The 15717-nt window shown below is 36.4% G+C and overlaps 1 protein-coding gene across 3 annotated transcripts in view; it reads left to right on the top strand.

Annotated features, from left to right (window-relative positions):
• myo6b (myosin VIb) overlaps nucleotides 1-15717 on the top strand; it is a 154847-nt gene that overhangs the window by 89827 nt on the left and 49303 nt on the right. For all 3 annotated transcript variants that reach the window (XM_087288954.1, XM_087288953.1, NM_001004110.1), the window contains 5 exon segments: nucleotides 1890-2020; nucleotides 5030-5107; nucleotides 5273-5402; nucleotides 5537-5627; nucleotides 10564-10714. In XM_087288954.1, coding sequence (XP_087145080.1) covers nucleotides 1890-2020; nucleotides 5030-5107; nucleotides 5273-5402; nucleotides 5537-5627; nucleotides 10564-10714 — 581 coding nt within the window.

The following is a 15717-nucleotide window of genomic DNA, read 5'->3' as shown; positions in this document are numbered from 1 at the left end:
TTATATGATCTTAGCAAAGTTTTAGAAATAATATTTAAAAAAGAGACATAAATAAAGTAGGAATTGTGCTGATAAATCGATTAGCCTGTTTGTTACAGTTGAATTAAAAAAGTGATTGTGCTGGTTGTTTAAAATGTGCTTGAGATTTGAGAATACTTGAGATTTTTTTACTTAATTGTTTTATGCGCAATCTACTTAAATTTGTTAAGTTAATCGATTTTTGTTGGGACAACATGAATAAATTGTGTGAAACCCAGTATTTTTTTCAGTGTAGCACATGAAGTTAATACAGACTTATTAACTGCTTTCTCACTAGCTTGTGTCTTAGTTTGTTCTGCAGGATCATTCTTTATTTTTTACAAATATTCTATTGCTCCAAACAGGGATTTTATGTAAATAAAAAAAAATAAAAAATGTGGATCAGATAACTTTTGCATTGTTAACCCTGCCTTGTGGTATCAAACAAAGGTCGAGTTAGAAGAATGTTATGGCTAGATGCTTAGTAACTCGAATTAATCATATAAATCAAATTATTGAAACAAAGGGAAAAAATGATCTACCATCACCTACTGACAGTTATAGTTTTCTTATTTTAATAGTTTTTTTTAGATTTTTTTAATTAAACATTAATTTCATATACATCAATCAATCAATCAATCAATCAATCAATCAATCAATCAATCAATCAATCAATCAATCAATCAATCAATCAATCAATCAATCAATCAATCAACCAGTCAATTTATATATATATATATATATATATAGTCAGAATTCTTAGCCCCCTTCGAATTTTTTTCTTCTTTTTAAAATATTTCCCAAATGAGCAAGGAAATGTTCACAGCATGTCTGGTAATATTTTTTCTTCTGGAAAAAGTCTTATTTGTTTTATTTTGGCTAGAATAAAAGCAGTTTTAAATTTTTTAAACACCATTCTAGGGACAAAATTATTAGCCCCTTTAAGCTATATTTTTTCTCGGTAATCTACAGAAAAAATCACTGCTATACAATAACTTGCCTAATTACCCTAACCTGCCTAGTTAACCTAATAAACTTAGTAAAGCCTTTAAATATCTCTTTAAGCTGTATAGAAGGGTCTTGAAAAATACCCAGTAAAATATTATTTACTGTCATCATAGCAAAGATAAAATAAATCAGTTATTAGAAATGAGTTATTAAAACTATTATGTTTAGAAATGTGTTGAAAATAATCTGCTCTCCGTTAAACAGAAATTAGGGAAAAAAATAAACAAGCGGTCTAATAATTGAGGGGGGCTAATAATTCTGACTTCAATTGTATATATAAATTTTTTTTTCACAAAGAGGCTTCTTGTACCTTGTCCTATTATTGTATTTTTTGGAAGAGGCCTGTATTATTTCCAATAATAATAATTAAAAAAAAACATGGTAGTTGAATTAAAGTAACTTTAAGTCATAGTTTGCCAGGGGTATGAATAATTTCAGGCTTGACTGTATTACATTTGCAAATGTATAGCATATTTTGTTAATGTTTTTTTTCAGTCATTTTTCAATGTCCCAAAGTTTATCTTATGAATGTAAAAAAGATAACTCGTAAATACCAAAAGAAAAATCTTGAAGCAACTGCTGTCAAATAGTCTTCTGAGTTTTGATGCCTTTATTTGAACAGGTCGTGTTCTGCAGGTAAATTATAGTCCTGAGCGTGAAATCAGATCACCCAAGACTCCGTTTACTCGGGGGTTTAGAATGACCCATGATCAACTAGTTCAAGTGTGAAAAGCTTGGTACTAGGTTGAGTGCACATGACAGAGAATAAGATGTTGAATCTTCCTTTAAACCTGCTTCATGCTTCAGCTCCAGACTTTGCCGCAGCACTGGCCACATTATCTGTCCTTCTCTTCTCCTCTCAGGCATGGTATCAGTGCTGGACCTGATGCAGGGGGGCTTCCCATCCCGAGCGCCGTTTCATGAGCTTTACAATATGTACAAGCAGTACATGCCCAACAAACTCACAAGGCTCGATCCACGACTCTTCTGCAAAGTAAATCTCTATTGTTTACTTTGAGTTTGATTATCATTGCATCTAAATGGCTCATTCTAATCTGATTGTTATTCATCTGAGATTCTTGTGTACGTAATTAGGATTAGTTTGATAGATAATAGCTAGCCGATTAATATTTTTTCCGAAAAAAATATGACCTTTATATCCACTTGAAAAGGCATAATGCCTCATTGATTTCCATGATAAATGAAAGCGGTTTATCCTCAGCACTTACAGACACATTTGGAAGTCAGATAGTGTTTTAATCATACACCCGTGGCTAAATATGAAGTATTTGCTTCATCACCAAACGTACAATTAGATTCCACACCATTATAAGCAGACTACAATTAACGATTGATTGCAATTATTGAAAATGACTTATTCAGTTTGATGATTGCATCTTGCCTGTATTGCAATGTCTAGAGCATAATTAGACCAAACCTTGATGTTTTTTTTCTGTCGTCTCTGTCAGGCCTGCTGTTTTAGCAACATATTTTTATAAGTATCTGAAAAACTGTTTATATTTGTATTGTATCCCCTAAAACACCCCCAAACACCTCCGATTCACATACTGTGTCACGGTATGGGGGTGGATGGAGAGGAGGCGAGGACCCAAATGCAGGAAATGAAGGATTTTATTGAAAAATAAAACAAAAACAAAACTCAAATCTCCCCATGTGGGGAAAAACACGACATTATATTATATACTAAACTAGACTTGGTCTAGAACTAGGCAAGACACAAAACTCTAAACCACTGTTGTAGAACCGAAATCAGCATACCTTATACAACAGGGAAAGGAAACAATCAACAACGGACCAGCACAGAACAGAGCACACTAGGAGAATAAATAGGAAAGACAAACCAATAAACAGACAGGCGGACAGGTGAAAATAATAATTACAAACAAGATAACAAGGTGGGTGGGACAAGACAATAGACGGGAGAGCGCATGACAGAGACGAGACAAGCCATGCGCTCACATACAACAGGACAAAAACCATGCAGCCAATGAAAGAACTCATTAACCGCATGTTCATGACAACACAAACACAACACTGAAGCACACGACAAAAGCACGTGACCACAATGTAAACACAGAGCCACGTGCTTTGACAACAGATGCAAGACACGAGCACACAATGAATAAAAACACTCACCGTGCACTCACACACGCAACTTCATCCCCAGCGCCGACCAAAACCGAAACCAACAAGACTGAGACGCTGGGAATGAAACACCACGCTGCTGACAGACGAAAACACAAACACGAGTATCAAGCAGGAGCGCGCACACTCTGCGTACACCCACGATGGCGCGCGTGCACACAGAGACAGAGACAGGACCAGACATGGGTAGTGTCCGAGCTCTGCCACCAAAACAAGAATTTAAAAGACCAGAGTGGCAGAACCCTGACATACTGTCCATTTTAATATTTCAAAATAAGATTAGTGTGTCCCAAATCATATAATGTTGAAATGAGCATTTCAAAGTTACCCTTTTGGGAGAATTTTAAAGTGCAGATCCATGCGTACACTTCTTGTTTAAACTACAAATTTAAAGTGAGCTGAATCAACACAATACTTGAGTGATTTGGGACAACTTAATATTTTATGTTCACACTACTTAAATTTGTAAAAACAATTAAGCTAACTTTCAGTGCTTCCCACAGGTTTTAAATATACTTGCGGTGGGAGCCGGATTGAAACACACCATTTACCCACATCACATAAATAGTTAACTATATGCGACAAACAAAACACAATTAAATTTTTAACAATATTTTTTTTTTTATTATGATACTGTTATACACTGTTTCTTTTCAATGGGTTAAAGTAAAAAAAAAAAGACCACTACTTTTCTTACTTTTATGCTATTCAGGGCCATGCGCACCCACTGACAGGTAAAATCTGCTTCTCTCTTTCTTTCAAGTTCAAAGCAAACTTGAATACCAAAGCGTTTTAGATATGTACAAAATATGTGATATATTGACACCATAAAATTAATAAAATATACAGCAAATTAAAAATAAATGACAAAAAAGGAATTAACATACAATGTCTCAAAAAATTATAATAAATACTAGAATTAAATGTGTACAATATTTAAAAAAGGCAAATGCGTTGATTTATCATTACTAATGGTGTACATATACTTTGCAGCCAGTTTAGACTAGTCATTTCGTCCTCTCCGTGTATAAAGTATTACTATTTAAGCTGTTATACTGTAAAAAAAAAAAAAAAACTTAGTGCACTTATTGTATTCAAATGAATGAAACTATTGAACAACACTATTTTATTTTATATTTTTTTACTGCGCTCCTAAAATTCTTTAATGTGCTCCTAAATTTTTCAACTTAGGAGCGCATGTGCTACTTCTGAAAAAAAGTAAGCCTCAAGCCGTGCTCTAAATATACTTGGGCGGCCGTTAATATACCTAGTCTATGTGTGGGAAGCACTGACTTTATCACTTTGTGTTAAGACAACATGAAGGAATTGTGTGGAACCCAGCATTTTTTACAGTGTACTCGCAATACATTGTGCTATAGAAACATAGACCAAAAGTGTTAACAAACTACAAACATGGCAGACTCTTAGTTAAGTGGAGAGGTTTTGTAAAGAGGTCTTAATGGTTGTTAATTAAAATCTAACCTTCTGGAAATAACTAATGCTGTTTACATGGGTTTAATTTTCAATAACATCTGGAAAATGGGCCGCTATAATTGTAATTCTCCGACATCAGTACACCACGTAAACACTTCAGTCTGAAAGTGGTGTAAACTGAAAAAAACATGATTGATTTGTTTACTATTCAGAATCGTTCTAAATCACAAGTCTCTCTCTCAGAGTAATGCTCAAAATCAAACGCTTAAGTGCAAGTTATAGAAACATAAACACAATCTGGCCCAAAGCCAGCCAAATTATGTTGTTCTTTTATCTCTAATAGTCATTTTAAAAAAGTAAAGGTCTAGATTCCACTGTCTGATTGTGTTGTCTCCTCCTGCAGGCTCTGTTTAAAGCGCTGGGCCTCAACGAGAACGATTACAAGTTTGGATTGACAAGAGTTTTCTTCCGCCCTGGGAAGGTGATCACGTCTTACGATATTTCTCATGAGGGTGTAGATAATAGAAGGCTGTTAAAACCACTATCCCATTTCATCAAACTGACACACACGAGAGCCTTGTAAACCTGAAAGCAGCGACATAAATCTCAACCTGTGTGTATGTAACTGTGTGTTTATGTGCCTCAGTTCGCAGAGTTCGACCAGATCATGAAGTCTGATCCGGACCACCTGGCCGAGCTTGTAAAACGGGTCAATAAGTGGCTGGTGTGCAGTCGCTGGAAGAAAGTCCAGTGGTGCACACTGTCAGTTATTAAACGTACGTCAACCTTCATGACCCCAGTAAACCGTCTTCCATAAAAGCAATTAGAAACATCCCACACCCTCCTATTCACCTTTGCGGTGTTACAGTTTGATGAGTAAGCATCTTTATCTCTGTGTTGTATGCCACAGTGAGGAACAAAATGAGCTACAGGGCAAGCGCCTGCATTAGGATTCAGAAGACGGTTCGCATGTGGCTGTGCAGAAGAAGGCACAAGCCTCGGTATGTACACACTTTGGCATACCTTCATTACAGAGCGTCATTTCTCATGCTGTGCAAACTCACTCAGAGCATCTGTCTGTCGCTGCAATGTTTTTTTTTTTCATATGAATTATGTATGGAATCAATGAAAAGGTAAAATTGTTTCAAAATCTAGTTTGGAACTCCTACAAATGTATTCTGTGTGATCATTATTGTTTCATAAGCTTTTGAAAGGACTTTTTGGTCAATCATTAAACATTTATTACACCTTGACAAATAAGTATTAATTATTTAAGATGTTTTTATTAAGAGGTTCATATACATTTTAGAATATTAATGTAATATAGTTTATAATTAAACAAATCATCGATTCTTATTTTGCTAAAACCCATTTAATATCAACAGGCTTTGATTTGTTCACATTAATGCTTTCACAATTAAAGGGATAGTTCACTCAAAAAATGAAAATTGTGCTGATTTGTATTCACCCTTCACTTGTACAAACCCTGTTTGAGATTCTGCTGAACAGATAAGAAGATATTTTGAAAAACGCGCATAGCTGGCACCCATTGACCTTCATACTTATTTTTCTTCCCTACATTGGAAGTCGATGGGTGACAGACAGGGCCCTTAACCGGTCCAAGCATTGTCCAAGATTAACTGGTGCAGTATCAACAGTAAAAACATATTTTGCAGCGTTTTAAGAAGCTGCGTCAATCATTTCTTTATTTAATAAATGACTTTCACCTTGAAACGCAATGAACGCCTGGTGCCGTTTAAAGCCATGAGACGCAGCGTGCAGGCGCTCTGGACAGTTCTGGAGGTCATTAATAATTTTATAATCCTAACACTGAAATGGTTTTGGTGTTTTGGGATGGCCAAAACAACATTTCAGATGTTTTACAATGTGCTCAGCCTAGTTTGTCCATTCACATTTTTATCGTCACATGATCTCTTATAAAAAAAATCAACTGACCCTTTTAATGCGCATACTGGTATTTGTTCAGTAAACGTGTTTCCAGTGAAGTTTTATGTTCTTTTATCGAATAAAGTTAATCCTACTCAGTTATGCGCTTACATTTTTATCTGCATTTTTCAACATTTATGCACATAAAAATAGGTGGGTGGAAATGTAGGGCTAAGGTGAGAAATACCGCTTCATCTTTAAAAAACAGGAGGAGGCCGACAGAAACTCAGAGTTTAGAGAAATAAACCTGCTCCTGACCAGGTTAGGTTCGCAAAGTAAGTTACCACTTTATCCGACGCAGAGTAAAAGTCACCTCTTTTTCAGAAACAGGCTTGACTTACCCTGCTCGAGTTTGACAAACCTGCCATTTTGAAACGGAAAACCCAGAGTTTGGGCGACGCAGTGGCCCCGTAGGCAGTGCTGTTACCTCACAGCAAGAAGGTCGCTGGGTCGCTGGTTCGAGCCTCGGCTCAGTTGGCGTTTCTGTGTGGAGTTTGCATGTTCTCCCTGCATTCGCGTGGGTTTCCTTCGGGTGCTCCGGTTTCCCCCACAGTCCAAAGACACGCCAAATTGTCCGTAGTGTGTGTGTGTGTGTGTGTGTGTTTGTGTGTGTTTGTGTGTGTTTGTGTGTGTGTGTGTGTGTGTGTGTGTGATTGAATGTGTGTGGATGTCCCAGAGACGGGCTGCGGCTGGAAGGACATCCGCTCCGTAAAAATAAGCTGGATAAGTTGGCGGTTCATTCCGCTTTGGCGACCCCAGATTGATAAAGGGACTTAGCCGAAAAGAAAATGAATGAATGATTAAAACCCAGAGTTTCTCACATTTTAAAGTCATCATACTCTGAGTTTTCACTTAACATCTTTTCTGAAACAGGCCCCTGAAAGCACTTTAAGAACCTCATTCTAGAGTCCCTGTATTTTATGACAGAATACAAAACTATAAGCTAAATCGGCTTCTTCTGAGTTGCACTTATCACAAAAAGGAGATAAATTGGGGAAAATCCTATGTGATTTCTTTTTGGAAAAATGTAGCCTATGTAGGATCTTGAACTGGATGAGGCATAATCATGATTGATTGTTTATCAATATCCTCTACGCTATTCTGCCAAAGCTCTACTGAAATTTTAATTCCAATTTTTCTCTGATCATCTTTGTAGTGGGGGCAGTAGCTGCAAATAACCTTTCATAAATTAGATAATTGATGTATGTGTCCCCTGAACTGTGTGAGACGATCATCAGAGATTGAGGGTGGGAACTCCTCTAAAAAAACATTATTTGTACGCACGTAATGTCTTATTTGTAAAAATCTGAAAAAGTGTTTTTTTTTTGGAAGGTTATATTACTGTTGTAATTAAATAAAGGACCCCTAAAACCCCATGGAAACACGTTTACAGAAGAAATTCCACTATGCTCATTAAAAAAGGTCATGCGATTTTGTTATAAGAGATCATGTGATGATAAAAAGTGTAAATAGACAAACCAGCAGGCTGAGCACATTGTGAAACAACTGAAATGTTGCTTTGGTCATTCTAAAACACTGTTACTATTTTAGTATTAGTGTTATTATATTGTTAATTACCTCCACTGCATGTTCATTGCTTGTCTTATAAGTCTTATAAGGCATTTATTAAATGATGAAAAGATTCACGCAGCTTCTCATACCGCAGCAAATTCCATCTTTATTGTTAATATTTTACACCAGTTTATCAGGAAGTGATGATTTTGTTCTCTATGGCTCATTGGATGGAAATGCTGCTTTATTTGCACGTCTTTTATGCAATAATCCAGTTTTGCGCATACATTTAATTAGCAAATTTGGATGGAAACCTTGCTACAGTCCCATAAACATTTCCTGCTTCATTTCAAATTATTTCATAACCATCACAAGAAGCAATTCAATCTAACTTAATGTTAAAACAGATAAATCAGAACATCATTTATCAATATGTGGCTCTTTTTGGATTCTCGGAAGCTATAGAAACTAAAAATGTAAAACAGAAAATTTGTTGGGGCCAATGTTTTTGTTTACATTCCTCAAAATGGTCTATATAGGTGCTTCAGTTTAAAGGGCAGCTAGTGGACTTATTTTGTTTCTGTTTACTAATAATTAAACAGAATAAACATGAAAAACACTCAGTCAGTGTTTTAAGTGCAGAATTAATTAAACAGAATAAACATGAAAAACACTCAGTCAGTGTTTTAAGTGCAGAATGATGTCAGTAAAATGGCTTGTAAACAATGTAGCATTACTTTTACCTCAGGCAAATCATTCAGTCTTGACAGTTTGTTAATACGCTAGAGGAATAAACTCTAGAGAGCAACGTTTCTCTAAATATTTGCTCTATTGGTCTGAATACTCGATTCTGTTTGGCTGGAGGGTATGCATTCAAACGCTTGAATGCACACAAAGTTCCAGTCAGTTTGCTGTTTGCCACCATTTAATGAGTTATAAGTTTTATTTATACAAACAGGGATGTTGATTGCTTAATTTTATTTTATAAGGTGTGCAGTTGTTTTCGGTGAACCACATCTAAAGTCCAAAAAAGACCATAAATGATAATACCAAAAATGATCAAATATATATAATAAAAATATCAAAAATTAACAAATATGTATAATAAAAAATACCAAAAAAGGACCAAATATAAATAATAATATCAAAAAATGACTAAATATATATAATATAACACCAAAAATGACCAAATATGTATAATAAAAATACCAAAAATGACCAAATATATAATAATACCAATAAATGACCAAATATAAATAATATAAACATAAAAAATGACCGAATACTTATAATAAAAAATACCAAAAATTACAAAATAATAAAATAAATTTCACAGAGATGGGTTGTGGCTGGAAGGGCATCCGCTGCATAAAACTGTGCTGGATAAGTTGGCGGTTCATACCGCTGTGGCGACCCCGGATTAATTAAGGGACTAAGTCAAAAAGAAAATGAATGAATAAATATGTAATAAAAATACAAAAAAATAACCAAATATAAATAATAATAAAAATACCAAAAATTATCAAATTAAAATAAAAAAATGTGACCTAGAATGCACTGAGACAACTTGTTTAAATTGTTCTCTGATATCAAGATAGAAGGTACATGGCTCGGGTAAGTGAAAAACTATGCAGAAATGTTTTTTACTTGTCTATTTACAACCCTTGCAACTGACCCTGTAGCATTAAAGGCTTAGTTTGCCCTTACTTGGAAAGGCTGTGCATTTTAATGAGCTTCACTCTGATGCTTCTGCAGCTCACTGATGCTTACACAGTGTGATACGCATGTGCTAAATAATCATACTTCAGTTAAAAAATATTTGAAACTAACTAGATATCTTGTTAAACTATGAATTTTTTATTAAATTAATGGAGATCATGTTAACTAGGAACAAGTGAGCTCTGTAAGCAGCCTAATTTGCTCCTGGGTTATGTGTTGTGAAGGAAATAAACACTGAATAATGATTGTTTGCTGAATGATTGGCGCTGAATAAACTTACACTCCAGCTTTCTCATCTTTAGTCTTATTCTGATTAGCTGTGATGAGATAATATTGCATTAAGGTTACCCAGAGTTTCTTTTCTGCCTGTCCCTTCTTTAGAACAAATAAAATATAATAAGCTTTGTTTAACTTAAAGCATAAGGAAGCATTTTTATCACTGTTGATATCTGACTAGGAAACGGGGTCAATCAAATGCTGTTGAGGGCATGCGTATTAAGTCTGTGTTATGTTCTGATTGGCATGTTTTCTGTGGTTGTTCATACTCAATTGAAATAAAGAGGATTCAATGGTGTTTGTTGTTCACATAATTTCCATGTATGGAGCTCTTATTATTCAACTATACCTCCCATTCTGTGGCATCTGTAATGTTGACATTACAAACATTTTAATCACTGACGAGGTGTACAAAATATGCATTTTTGGAGACTAGTCAGTAGACTAGACCAGTAAACAGTGTTATTCCTTTTTTCATGGCAGTGTCGATGGCCTGGTGAAGGTGAAAAATTTGAGGAAGAGGATGGAGAGGTTCAACGAGGCTGTGAACGGACTCAAGGAGGGTAAAGCGGAAATGAGCAAACAGATCGAGGAACTGGCCGCCTCCACCGACGCTCTCATGGCCAAGATCAAGGTGAGGTTTTCCACTGGAAAACCGCCCAAGGTTGACAAACCCCCTTTCACCTCCTCTGGCTTACAAAGCTCAGTGATGTTATGCGGTGTAGCTCCTTTCTTAGCCTTCGCTTGTGTATCAGTTCCCATGCATAATTCAACAGGTGTGTGTTTTTCCATGTCCTGATGAAGGCGGTCTAAAGCTGTGGCTAGAATTGTCTGCCAGCTTTGAGCGCGTGTCTGTCTCTCTCTCTCATTTTAGGCCCCAAAGAAAGAGGGCTGCAGCTTTTCATTTCATTCTGCCGAAGAAAAAAAAAGATTGAGCATTCAAAAGCACAGTAAATAAATACAAAGTATGCAAATCGACAGTCTGACAATGAGATTTCCGTCTGCAGATCATCATTGACATTCACGCCGCATGCTGTCAAGTCGATTTCCAAGGCTTTGCAGCATTATGCCGTTTCTAGTGTTGATTTCTTGCCTTCCTCCGGACTCTCAGCTGCGGCTGATTGAATGCAGTGTATGCATTGTTGTCTTCTCTACATGGAGCCCCAACCTCATCTGTCAGACTCGGAGTGCATTATTGACAGGGCGCTCCAGAGACATTGCGCCCTCTCTCTGATAGATAGCTGGCATCGGTGCTGAAACTTTTCTACCTGAACATGCCGTTCCTCTCACTAAATGAGATGCGCTATGCACTCCTGCACCGGCGATGACCCTCTTTGTTATTAGCATAGCACTTTTTTTGATTAGCATCTGTTTTTTGATTGGCAAAGCCTCCTATTACCTTACCATCTGGACTGGAGATTACGGCGGCCTCCCTGGTTAATAACGCAGATTGTGTCAATGGCTGTCATTCAGCACACCAGCGCTAACTCATCTAGCGTTAGGGGGTGAGACGGACCTTGTCATTGAGTCCTCGCCCCCCTGGCGGTACAATGATCATGCACAATGCTCGCACCCCTCTACGCTCCTCTGGTGCTCTGCCAGATGGCACGAAATCCACATCCAGGTTTAATGAATATCTGCAGGATATTAATACAACTGCGGCTCATGTGGCACAGCGTCGTCGCTGTTGCTGAGCTGACGAGGAACCACTGGGTTCTGTCACTTTCTTCAAGCTGAAATACCTTCTGCACATTTGTTTAACGAAGCACAGGAGGAAAACTTTTTTAGAGCTGCAACCTTTAGAGTGCTACCAAGTGGCCTGTCATCATTTAATGTTGTCCCGACCACATATTATTTTCTTGCGTCCTTAAAAAACGACAATGAGGGTATCTAGGCAAGCTTTTTTTTTTCTATGCTTGCAGGTTATTAATAAGATTGTAGTTCATGAGGCTCTGCATAATCCCTGTCACAGAGTTGACTAGAAGCCACTGAGTTGCTGACACTTTCTTTGGTTTGAAATTCAAAAACGGGTTCAAATTTGTTTAACAAAAGAGAGTTCCAAGTGGCCTGTCATCATTTTCTCAGCCTAATCCTGCACCAACCGCTTATTGTTTTATTTTTTATTTTTAAAAAGATAAAAGGAGATATTTGTGCAAGCTGTGCCAATCTAAAAAATGTATAATTTTCCATTGAATTAGTGAAATTTAAACATTTGAATGTTTTGTCAAACATGCTCTGACTTAAAAAAAGAAGTGAAGAACTTAAACCATTTGTGATGACTATTTTGGTCAATTATTGCTTAAACATTTATCTAAACTACACTGCCTATGGCTTCAGAAGATTTGATATACACTCATTGGCCACTTTATTAGGTACACCTTACTAGTACCGGGATGGACCCCATTTTGCCCTCAAAACTGTCTCAATCCTTCATGGCATAGATTCAAGAAGGTACTGGAAATACTCCTCAGAGATATTGATCAATATTGACATGATAGCATCACGCAGATTTGTCGGCTGCACATCCATGATGCGAATCTGCTGTTCCACCACATCCCAATGGTGCTTTATTGGATTGAGATCTGGTGACTGGAGACCATTTGAGTGCAGTGAACTCATTGCCGTGTTCAAGAAAGCAGTCTGAGATGATTTGTGCTTTATGACATGGCGTGTTATTCTGCTCAAAGTAGCAATCAGAAGATGGGTACACTGTGGTCATAAAGGGATCGACCTGGTCTGCAACAATACTCAGAGAGGCTCAGTTGGTACTAATGGGCCCAAATTGTGCCAAAAAAATATCCCCACACCATTTCACCACCACCAGCCTAAGCCCTTGATACAAGGCAGGATGGATCCATGCTTTCATGTTGTTGACGCCAAATTTTGACCCTTCCCTCAGAAATCGAGACTCATCAGACCAGGCAATGTTTTCTGACCCTTCTCTGTAAACCCTACAGATGGTTGTGCCTGAAAATCCCTGTAGATCAGCAATTTCTGAAATATTCAGAACAGCCCGTCTGGCACCAACAACCATGCCACATTCAAAGTCACTTAAATCACATTCCTTCCTATTCTGATGCTTGATTTAAACTGCAGCAGATCATCTTGACCATGTCTACATACCTAAATGCATGTGAGTTGCAGCCATGTGATTGGCTGATTAGAAATTTGCATTAACGCAGTTAGACAGGTGTACCTAATATAGTGGCCAGTGAGTGTATAGCATGTTAAGTGAATTTATGGCAGATAAATCACTGATAACCCAAACAGCCATTAGATTTTAATTAATTATAGCCAAAAGTGTTTACCATTTTGTTTATAAAAATTACTAAGCTGTCTGTGACAAAAAGGCTTCGTTTTCTGATGTTTCAGTTAAGGGGTGTTATGGTGCATGTTTTTCAGATGCCACTGTAGGTATACAGAGAGTGTAGTAAATAAGGTTTTCGGAAAGTGACTGAGAAGTTAGCAAGTACTTTGTGGCTTCAATCGACAACTAATGTAGCAATTTTTAATGATCATTTAAAAGCAAAATATCTGTAATGCTGCACAGAATACAAGGAATGGTAGAATATTGTATGGTGTGGCTGTTGTTAGAAAGAGAAAGAGTTAAAATATTGATTTTTGCCATTTGTCTTCATTCATTTTAGACCTTACATACTTTTTTAGTTTTATTAAAAGTTTCATACATGAATCCATAGTTTGTTTTTGTTTGCGTATGCATGAAGGATGTCATACTGATAGCATCACTTCTGGTAACTTGACTAGATTTCACTTTTTTTCTTACTGTCTTATTATTAATTTTCACTATTGATGTTTTTTAACATTATATTTATGATTTTGACAAAACAACCTGCTACAAAGCTTGCATGCTGTTTTGTTTCTAGATGATAAATATTTGAAGTAATCAATGCAGATATCATGAGGTACATCAGCAAGCTGTCTGGTTTGACAAACATTGATAGACTACCTGCCCTTGAAAAACTGTGGACATGATTAAGTAAACACTGTCATGCGGGCTATTGTTTAGAGTGTGTTTACCGTTATATAGCTAAAAACTATGTTTGCTAATTTATGCTAATTTATTTGTTTCATTAATTAATTGTAGTTATGTTTATACAGTATATATGATGACGGCTATACAGTGAGATTGTTTAATGTCGTACCTGAATATTGCTAGACTCCCAGTCTCCCACAAAACCATAAAGCACTGTTTATGTCATGTTTATCTTTGCTTTACTGTATTCTCAATTCTTGTGATTGGTGTTCTTCCTTACAAAATCATCCCAATCAGTCTAAAATTATGAATTATTTCCAAATAGAGCTATTCCAGTCACCTGGGGAATTTATATTTAATATCACAATATAAAAAGTATCAACATGTCAGTTTTTTCCAATATCATGCAGCCCTATTTTGATATGCTGAGTTTTGAGTGAACAGACTTTCAATGGAGGCCCCTTCGTATTCAAAATTACCTTCTTTTGTGTTCTGAGGTTGAACAAAAGCCTTACGGGTTTGAAGCAACATAAGGATGAGAAAATGATGACAGCATTTTGTGTTTTTCAAAAAAAAAAAAAATTAGTAGAATCAAAAACAGCTTGGTGTTTCCTAATTTCTACAACAGATCTACAACAAAATCTACTAGTTTGAATCATTCTGAAACTGCACCATACTTCAGTTTCAGACATATGGATTCAAGGCCTGGACAGTTCTTAAAAACAAACATAGGTCCTTGAAAGTGCTTGAATTAAATTAGAAATTACATTTGTTCATGGTGTTATTTTAACAATTGTACTGCACTGATGTCAAGAACATAAGCAAAAAAGACAAAAATCGTACTTTAAAAATGTTAAATTTAGTTCTTGGAGAAGAACTAAAACAAAAAAATTGCACATTTTATCAATATTTTAAAAACCACATTTGAATATTGCCAGAATTAAATTCAACAACTTTTTATTATAAGTTCTTTGAACATTACTGTTTAAAACATTCTATTTTTTTATTTACTCCGTCAAAGCATCATCATTCCTGTGGCATTTTAATGTGAATAATGAGTGTAAGTAAAATGTTAAGTACAGTACTGAGCGAGTATATAAGCCAAATATCTATACCAAATATAGCTATGCTGATGACACTCAGATCTACTTAGCCTTTCTGCCTAATGACTACAGCTCCATTGACACCCTCTGCCAATGCATTGATGAAATTAACAGTTTGATGTTCCAAAGCTTTCTTCAGTTAAACAAAGAGAAAACTGAAGTCATTGCATTTGGGGTCAGAAATGAGGTTCTCAAGGTGAATGTGTGCCTTAGCTCTTAGGGTCAAACAGCAAAAAATAAGGTCAAGAATTTTGGTGTGATTCTAGAGTCAGATATGAGCTTTAGTAGTCAGGTCAAATCAGTAAATAAATCAGCATACTATCATGTCAAGAATTAGATGCTTTTGTTTCCAGTGAGGACTTGTTCATGCTTTTATCAGCAGCAGGGTGGATTACTTTAATGGACTCCTCCCTGGCCTCCCCAAAAAGACAGTCAGACAGTTGTAGCTCATCTAGAACGCTGGGGCCAGGAATTTGACCAGAACCAGAAATTCAGAGCACATCACACCTGTCTTCAGGTCTTTACACTGGCTCCCAGTAC

Source organism: Danio rerio, chromosome 17, assembly GCF_052040795.2.
Source record: "Danio rerio strain M-AB ecotype USA chromosome 17, GRCz13ab, whole genome shotgun sequence".
In the NCBI taxonomy this organism is placed as follows: domain Eukaryota; kingdom Metazoa; phylum Chordata; class Actinopteri; order Cypriniformes; family Danionidae; genus Danio; species Danio rerio.
Note: the sequence above shows the minus strand (reverse complement) of the source record. Positions and strands in the feature narration are given on the sequence as shown.